Source organism: Megascapheus bottae, chromosome 23, assembly GCF_031878675.1.
Source record: "Megascapheus bottae isolate mThoBot1 chromosome 23, mThoBot2.hap1, whole genome shotgun sequence".
NCBI lineage: Eukaryota > Metazoa > Chordata > Mammalia > Rodentia > Geomyidae > Megascapheus > Megascapheus bottae.
This window is the reverse complement of record NC_143531.1, coordinates 19814668-19824433: the sequence shown is the minus strand read 5'-3', so window position 1 is coordinate 19824433 and position 9766 is coordinate 19814668. Positions and strand designations below refer to the sequence as shown.

General features: G+C 37.4%; 1 protein-coding gene across 3 annotated transcripts in view; it reads right to left on the bottom strand.

Annotated features, from left to right (window-relative positions):
- Positions 1–1089: 1089 nt before the first annotated feature.
- Positions 1090–9766, bottom strand: part of Snca (synuclein alpha) — a 54693-nt gene continuing 46016 nt past the window's right edge. For all 3 annotated transcript variants that reach the window (XM_090356801.1, XM_090356803.1, XM_090356802.1), the window contains 2 exons: positions 2891–2974; positions 1090–1624 (listed from right to left, as the gene is read on the bottom strand). In XM_090356801.1, the coding sequence (XP_090212927.1) occupies positions 1592–1624; positions 2891–2974 (117 nt within the window). In that variant the 3' untranslated portion in view covers positions 1090–1591. The remainder of the gene's footprint in view (positions 1625–2890; positions 2975–9766) is intronic.

The following is a 9766-nucleotide window of genomic DNA, read 5'->3' as shown; positions in this document are numbered from 1 at the left end:
ATACTTCTCTTTTTCTTTCGCCGCTTGCCAAAAGCCATGAATCAAGAGAAGAAATGACAAGGTTAGACTTCTATAGCTTGTGATTATGACCTTCATGTTTTTAATTTTTCTTTCTTTTTTTTTTTGGTGGACCATGGGGCTTGAATTCTGGGCCTGGGCACTGTCCCTGAGCTCTTTAGCTCAAGGCTACCATCCCACCCCCCTTGAATCTCAGCTCTACTTCTGGTTGTCTAGTGCTTCATTGGAGATAAGAGTCTCATGGTCTTTAGTGCCTGGGCTGGTTTTGAACTGCGATTCCCAGATCTCAGCCTCCTGAATAACTAGGATTACAGGCATGAGCCACAGCATCCAGCTACAGTTTTAAATTTTCCAGTGAAAAAATGTTATGCCAAAAGAAAGATAAACTTGTTTCTAAAGAATATCATAGGAGGAGGCAGAAGTTTGGCCTAGTGGTAGAGTGCTTGCCTAGCTTGCATAAAGACCCGAGTTTGATTTCTTGGTACTACATACATAGAAGAGGCTGGAAGTGGTGCTGCTGCTCAAGTGGTAGAGCTCTAGTCTTGAGAAAGCCCAAGGACAGTGCTCAGGCCTTGATTTCAGTCCCTAGGACTGGCAAACAAAAATAATAACTTAGGAATTCATATATTAGAGTAGAATTGAAAGGGATTCATGACTATTGATGTGTGGAATTGAATATCGCTTGATGTGTGGTACATCCAGCGGGGCACCCCAGTTTTCATGGATGCCTACTAGGACCCAGTGCACAGGGTTGTGTGAAGACATTGCCTGTATATGAATGGAGATTTCTGAGGATTGCAAAACTCATGAGAGACTTTAATGTAATCATAGGGGGATGTAATCAAAACCGTTGTCTCAACTTATTCCTTTGCACTTGCTTTTCTAACCACCCCCTCTTTTAAGCAGCTATGAAGAATTCTTAAGTTCACTAGGTGAGTCGTCATTTCATATGGTTTATAGATACGATTCTATTTATTCAAGTGAGATGAGATAGCCATATTTTGTACTGAGATATTTTATTTTTCACCACTTTTTATATACAAACACAAGTTAATAAAACATCACAAAAAGTAAAATTTATAGGTAAGATTTATAGGTGCATAGTTTCATGCTCACATAGTTTTTTTTAAATATTATGGATATCAACAAATTTCACAGTACACCATTAATTTTAGACAGAATCATCCAAGACACCTAAAAATCTTAGAATATATGATAGCAAATCACCCACAACTTTTGACAACAGCAACAACATCAACAAAAATTAGTGAAGATTTAAAAATAAGTGGTAGTCACTTAGGTGTTTTTAATTGGTTTGAACATGATAAGATTTGAAGCCACAATATCCACGGCATACAAGAACCCTGCTACCATATATTCATATCAGCGAGGGGAGCACCGAAATGCAGAGTGAGGGCAGGGACAGATACTTCAATCACTGCTGATGGAAGACTTCAAAATACACTGTATAGACTTTGAGAGAATGTCACGATTGGGCATGTTGGAACTAAGCACTTGCACAGGATGGAACATCTGTTAGCAGATCACAAGAAACTGGGTGCGGTGGTGTGTCTTATGCTTCAGGTTCGTAGTCTTGATAGCCTTCCTGACATTGGGGGAAATTACCAAGAGCATGTGTTATTAGTGGAACTGACTGGCCACCAGCTTTACCACAAATGATACAGGACATGACAAAGAGTAAAAATCATGCAACGAACAGTCATATTTGTAATAGTTTGGGGCATACTTTTCATTTAAAAATGGAATTACAGAAGTTATGGTTAGTCTATCTGTGTTTTTTCTAGATGGCCATATGGCCATCATGGGACTTAATCTTAAGGGGATATGGGGACATGTAAGCTGGCCTCAATCTTAGTTTCCACAACCATGAACTGTGAGAATCAAGTCAAAGGACATTTGAAGTCTCTTTCATGGCTAAGATGTACCAATTCTTGGAAGGGAATCAAGGTATTTAAAGATAAGATGCAATATTTTCCCCCTTTCACTCAATTAAAAGTTTCACCTTCATGTCAGTCTTCCATGACTATGTGTTTTCTTCTGGTTGTTCTTGTGCTGATACTTGAACTCGGATCTGGGTACTATCTCTGAGCTTTTGCACTCAAAGATGGTGTTCTACTATTTGAGCCATACCTCTACTTTCAACTTTTTGGTGGCTAGTTGGAGATAAGGGTCTGGAAGGCTCTGCTGCTCTGGCTGGCTTTGAACCTTAATCTCCAGATCTCAGCCAAATGAGTGTCTAGGGTTATAGACATGAGATCTTAGCACTCTGTCATAATTACTTTTATTTTATTCTACTTGAAAGACAGGCTGCCATACAAATTTTGAGTAACAAAAATACTGAAAGTACATGTCTAATAATATCAGGATCCTGCTCAAGATAAATCTACCCTTAAAAATTCAAGTTGTGCTTTGAAGAAAGTACAAACTGAAACAGCAATGTTGCCTTTGTGTTGCACAATCTGTAACCTCAATCATCTCTGAAACATTAGTGCCTGACTATTCTGTTTCCTTGCGTTGCCCATCATTGCACTGTGCTCCCCAGATGTAGCCATGAACATAGATATGTATGCCTTTGCTTCTGATAGTCCCACTGTCAACATTCTAGAAGAATGTTCTAGGATGACAGCATTATAGAACATTCTAGAGTATTCCTGTAGAATGCACTACCAATTCTTCCATAGTCTCCCACACAGAGCAACACAGCCTCTCCCAGCAAAACTTCTCCTGATTGACAAATAGGGTTCCAAATGTAAGAGAAATCTGCAAGTGACCAAGTTCTGGAACTACCTTATTAGGAAAACCAAACTTGAATCCTGAAGCTTATTTTGTAGTTGTCTATATCTACATTTACCTCAGAAGGCATTTCATAAGCCTCGTTGTCAGGCTCCACAGGCATATCTTCCAGAATTCCTTCTTGTGGGGATCCCTCTTCACTCTAGTATTTAAAAGAGAAAGCATGAAAAAAATGTGAGAAAGTCTTCTTTTTCACTCTTGAAATCATTTCAAGAAAATTTTATACATGATAAATATATGGGATATGGCAAAGCCATAGTCTAAAGCTTCAATTTACACAACCAGTGAACTATAAAATAATAATGTTTAACTTAGCAAGGCATGGTGACTCACAACTGTATTTTAAACACATATCTATGTAGAACACTTTACAGTGTATTCAAATGATAAAAATGAAACAAATCCCTTTCTAAAGTTCATACTACAGAGGACTGAGTCTGTATATAGTAGAAGAAAATCAAATACATGGTCAGATCATTTTTCTAGGTCATCTTCTCAAAAAAATGGATACAGAAATTCAGCCCCAAATGCCTATAGCTTTATTTATATTCTTCATCAGATACCTTTTGTGGCTTTGCATTTGTTCCAGAAAATCAGTTATAAACAGATGAAGGTCATTGGTATTCTAACAGCAGAGATGTAACAACATCCTAAATGGGTTTGCTTGCAAATGGTCCCTCAGCTTATCTTCAAAATCATGTCAGATGTAAATAACATCTCCCTCTACTTTAATCAAGAAGTACTTTCTGGCTGAGGGATGTGGTAATGGCTGACAGCAAGAGAAGTTCAAGCGGAGTAGATCAGTCTATCCTGTCCTACTTCTTTCTTTCTATACCAAAAAGTTCTTACAATACACCATCCTCAAGCCACTTCAGTTTTGTTGTTGTTGTTGTTGTTGTTGTTTTTTGCTGGTCTTGGTCTTGAGCCCAGGCCCTGAGCACTGTCCTTGGACTTTCTCAAGGCTAGAGCTCTACCACTGGAACCTCAGCACGACTTCCGGCTTTTTTTTTTCTATGTATGTGGTACCAAGGAATTGAACCCAGGTCTTCATACATGCTCGGCAAGTACTCTACCACTAGGCCAAACTCCCTGCCCACCACCTCAGTTTTAAATGCCCAGAAAGATACTGCTTCCACATCTGGATACAAGAATAGAAAGTTCTGTTGTATGGTGGTTACACATGCTGATTGTGTCACAGGACTAGAGTTTAAATCATAGCTTTTCCAGAATCTTGATCTTTTATGGTGCTGATCTGGTTCCTTATGCTTCTTGTAATCATCAATTAACATTAGTGATAAAACTGAACAGCAATGACATATATATGTATGTGCATATCTACATATCTACATCTATGTATGTTATGTGTATCTCTCTCTCTCTCTCTCTCTCTCTCTCTCTCTCTCTCTCTCTCTCTCTCTCTCTCTCTGGGGAAAAACAAATGAAATACTTAAGCCCTTCACTGATGCTTCTGTAACTATTGGTAACAGTCTCATGCAAGGAAAATATGCTAAATTTCTTCTATCCAATTTAGAAGTGACAAGTAGAGGTTTCACTTCTTTTAGTGCAATTTGCTAAAAGACTTTCTTTTTGATGTAGACTTGGCTAATAAGTCTGGCCTCCAGCTGACTAGCACAGGCGGGTTGCTACTGCATAATTCCCCTTGGTGAACGCTCGTGTGTGAGTGTGTCTGTACCCGCGACAGTCGGTGTGTGCTCTTCAATGTTCTTCCAGGTGAGGCCAAACGCTCCTTTAATTCTTTATCCATCATGTGTTAGGACCAACTGAAACTCATCTTTGCTAGTTTTAACTACTGTTTTCCTCAAGTTGCAGGTGCAGAATTCTGACTGATGTCAAAATGTGCAGTATGGATATTTCTGAGCACACACTTTCCTAATCGTTTTAAAACTGAACTCTAAAGATCTGTAGCCATGTAAGTGTCACTTGCTTTGAACTGAGGACAAGGTATAAAAGTTGTACTCTCCTGATTCTTTATTTAAGTAATTGCAGTATTTCACATCTTTCTTGAGAAATGCGCTGAAGTTGTAAGTTCAAACATTGACTTAATTTTGGGCAAACATTTGAGAAACCACAGTGGAAATACAAATAGAATAGTAAAAGTTTAATTCAGTGGTAAGATTGATGAAAAATGAGAATAATGATACATCTATAATGAAGAAACATGGAAAAATTAAATAAGAAGGAACAAATATGAGCCTCGATGCATTAATATCTATCACAGGCATGCTAACAGGTCTATAATTTCAGAAACATTTTTCTTGTTCAAGAAATAAAAATAATTTTCTCCTGATAACTGAGGTATTTGGCTCCTTTGTTACAAAATTCTGCCAATGCTCAAAGGAGGTCCCTTAAATATAATGAGATAGTATTTGCATACAATCTATGCACATATCCTTATACAGTATAAATCATTTCTAGACTACTTATAGTACTTACTACAATGCAAATAGCTTCCAGGTAAATATTTAAATAAGATTTGTGATGTTTGTGGGACACTGATCATCAAGTGTGTTTCTGAAGTATTTCCCAAAGGCACTTGAATTAAAGACCTATTGGTTGTCAGTTTGTAATGATATTGGAAGGTCAGTTTCAAGGAAGGAGAATGACTTTGAAGGTATGTTGAAAACCCAGCTTCTTCCTGTTCCACTGTTTTGGTGTTTGGTATCCACGAGGTGAGTGGCTTCTTTGGTTCCATGCCTCTACCATCATGTAGCTTGACAACCCACGCCCCAAACAACAAGCCAACGATGAACGAAATCATCCAAAATCGTAAGCCTAGAGGAATCTTTATTCTTGACCATAATTTGTAAAAAATTAAAAAATTTGATATGTTCATTCTGAAACCAATGGAAAATAATTTCTTAGGAAAGGAGAATTATTCCATCTGAAATCCTGACTCTTCTGTTTGTGCCTGACATACTCATGGCAGAACCATATAATTAGCTGAGTCACCTAATAAGGCACTGTGACACCACAAAAATTGCCAGCTCCTTCTCCCCTGTTACATGAATACAGATCTTGTTGCACATACTAATTCAGAGTGGGGAATCTGAGAATAAATTGTCTTCATTTGTGTGTGTGTGTGTGTGTGTGTGTGTGTGTGTGTGTGTCTTTGGATCAAACTCCCTTTTCTCTTAGTGAAGAAAGGTATATGTGTACATATACCCTTGAGTTGGTTTATTATTTTAAGCTTATGTGGGAAGCTACCTTATTTTTTATTATCTTTAGGTATAGAAAAGAGTTACCATGTCATAAAGCAGTTTATGAATACAATACATCTTGATCAATGTCAATCCTTCCAATATTCTCATTCTTCCCTCCCACCCCTTACTTCCCCTTTCTTTTCTTAATTTTGTAGGACATGCATTGAGAATTTGAGTGTGCTTTTCTTCCTTTCTTCTCTTTATTACTCTGCCCTACTCCTTTCAAGTACCCAAACTAATTCTAGCTTCTGCATATGAGAGAAAACATGTGACCTTTGTCTCTCTGAGCCTGCTTTACTTCACTTAATTTTATCTAGGTCATGCATTACTTTGCAAATGATGCATTGCAGTTCTTACTATTGGATGAGCAAAATTCCATGGCATATGCATATCACATTTTCTTGATTTTTGAATATAAGTTCTTGGGAGAGAGGATGAATAGGGCACATCAAAAGAATGAGGTTATCCTATCCTTTTTTTCACACCTCAAACAATAATTTAGTGTTGAGTATCTATGTATCCCATCTCTATAGAAACTAAAATGTAGGCAATAGAAAGATAATTTCAGCGCTCTCCAATGATCTAGCAATCCCACTCCTGGGCATTTACCTAAATGACCTCAAACAGGGCCATACTAAGTGAAGTAAGCCAGACCTAAAGAAAACATAGGCTCCAATGTTTCCTTCATTTGTAATAATTAGTGTATGTCTAGGATACTCCTAGCAGTGGATCACAATAGTTCAGTAGCTATGTACATGTAACCAAATAAGATGATGCTAATGAAATGAACTACAAGATAGGGACATGAAAGGGCTTTCATTGTTGATTTTGTTCTTAATGTGCTGTGTGGAATTATTTCTTTTGTGTTTCATTTTTCCCCTTTGGTTTATGCTCTGTTGTCACTATATTTGGGTTAGATACCCCATGTCTTATATTACAGTTATCTCATTTGCAAAGGGCAGGGGAATAACAAAATGCAACAGTGATACAAGGCTATATGTTGGAAATGAATGTTACAGCTTGTGGTGGGTGTGGTGGAGTTGAGGGGCGGGGAAGTGGGAGAAAAATGAGGGGTAACAATGTTCAATAAGAAAGGTACTCATTATCTTACACATGTAACTGTAGCCCTTCTGTATATCACCTTGACAAGAAAAATCGAATAAATATTTTTTAGGTTCCATAGAATAGAAAAGTCATTGTATACCATTTATTTTCTGACAGATTCAAGCAGATTTAACTTGGGAGACTGCCTAGTGAAGTTGAATTTTCCAGGGCAAATTCAATAATTTAAAGCCATAAATGTTCCAAACTAAACCAAGTAACAGCCAGGCTATAGGACTCTGCTGGTGTTTTATGAGTTTATGCCAAGACAATAGTATGGCAGAGCTACTCTTTGACAAAATGACCTTCCAATAGGATAATTCCTGCTCAGTTTGACAATGTGATTGTTCGAAACATCGGCATCATCACATAGCCATCTCCATTTTCCAAATTATCATCATCCTTTAATCACCATCACATAATTAGTATTAAGTACCAAAATGGCACATTTTTTTCAGAAGAAATTGTAAGTACAGTGGAGTGACTTTTTCTTTTTCTTGGGTTTGAACTCAGGGCCTGGGCACTGTCTCTGAACTCTTTTGTTCAAAGCTAACACTCTACCACATGAGCCACAGCCACAGCCCCACTTCCATTTTCCTGGTGGTTAACTGGAGATAAGACTCTCATAGACTTCCCTGCTGAGGATGGCTTTGAACTATAATCCTCACATCCCAGCCTCCTGAGTAACCAGAATTACAGGCATGAGCTAGCAGCACCCAGCTGAAGTGACACCCCTCCCCATCATTTTCTTCCTCTTATGATTGGAGACTTAGACACATCAAAGTCATGTCACTGGAGAAGGGCTCATTGGAGAAGTGTAGAAACAACCCTGATAAGCTAAGTAAGCATTTCCATTAAAAAAGGAACAAACTTTACATCAGGAAACACAATATAATGAGGGGATCATAAAATTTGAGTCCATTTTTTTCATGAGTAATTTATTACAATTGAACAGACTAGCAAATGGCACCTGCATACCTGTCCAATGGAGATGTTCGAAGTACAAATACCAAAACTAATAGAAACCAAGCATTCAGTAAGTGTCCAAATGAAAAGGGTATCTTTGTTTTCTCCATGGCCTATCACAATACATAGTGAGTTCACTGATGATTCAAATGGATGATTCAAAGGCGTTAGGTTTAATCATATTCATACCAGAAATCCATTTACATATGATTATTGAAAGGTGAAAATGCACATATGTTGTTCCTAAATCTCTAGGGAGTTGGTATATGAATATGTTGCCACAAGTTTTTCACCTTCCGGTGTAAAGGAATGCTCTTTTCTCTGGGCCTCTCTTTAAATGCCACAGCTATTTCTGGCAGGTAAAATGACTGCCCCTGTTAGGATGAATACTCATTATTGTTAAGAATAAGACATCTGAAAGGAAAGGTGTTAAGAAGTGATATAACAGGGTTGGAAGGACAATGGGTGTGCATCTGTCTACATATAACCTAACACATACAAATAGGTGTTTAGAAAGCATAGTGTTTTCTAACCTGCATGCTATGAGCACTTCATACAAAGCAGAGATGCTCTTTCCTACTATCATAAAGGATAATTTAAAACTAAGAGCTCAGTCTCCAAGGAGAATTTATTGCTCCATCTTGAGGCATAAAGACGTAACATTTACCACTTTTAGAAAGCAATGTTATATAATTCATGTCCGAGAAATGTCTTATGGTAGACGTTTCAGACTTTAAAAGATCACAGGGATAAGAAGCCCAAAGTACTTCATGCAGTTTCTGACTAACTGAATTTATAAAATCTAGAGCCTCACTAAAGCCTATGAACTTCTTTATTTAATTGCAGTGGAGGAAAACTGAGTATAATTTGCATGATCAGTTGTGAAGTCAAGTCAAAGGAAAATCTAGCTAATGCATAACTATAGTATTCATGAATGTAGTATTCATGAATGCAAGTTTTCTACAGCACTTTCCATCAAGAGTCCATTGATTAACAATCACTTTTAGGAATGGAATATACTGCTATCTATTATTATTTTTTTGCCAGTAGTCACACTTATAATTTGAATACTTATACTTTTTAAATTAGATTTCACATTTCTCTATTCATTTCTACCTGAATCTTTCTAAGCTATCCCTCTATCTATCTATCTATCTATCTATCTATCTATCTATCTATCTATCTGTATTACTCCGGACTTGGTGCTTGAACTCAGGGTCTGGTCACTATCTCTGAGCTTTTTTGTTCAAGGCTAGCACTCTGCCACTTGAGACACACTTCCACTGCTGGCTTTTTGGTGGTTCACTGGAGGTAAGAATCTCATTGACTTTCCCTCCCAGGCTGGCTCTGACTTTGAACCATAATCCTCAGATCTCAGCCTCCCAAGAAGTTAGATTATAGGTGTGAGACACTGGTAACCAGTGTGAGTATTTCTTTCATTTTTATTCAGCCTTCTTGCTCTCACTATTTAAAAAGGTTGTTTCTTTTCTATTGTAATCCAACTGAGATTTCAGTAATATTTTTATTTCCAGGGATTTGTGTTGAACAAAGAAAAAAAATTCAAGGAAAATAAAGCTTTAAAGAAAAACAAACAATAAAAGGCCCAGAATCAACATAAAAGGTCAAGTTTTTCAGGATGTTCTGTT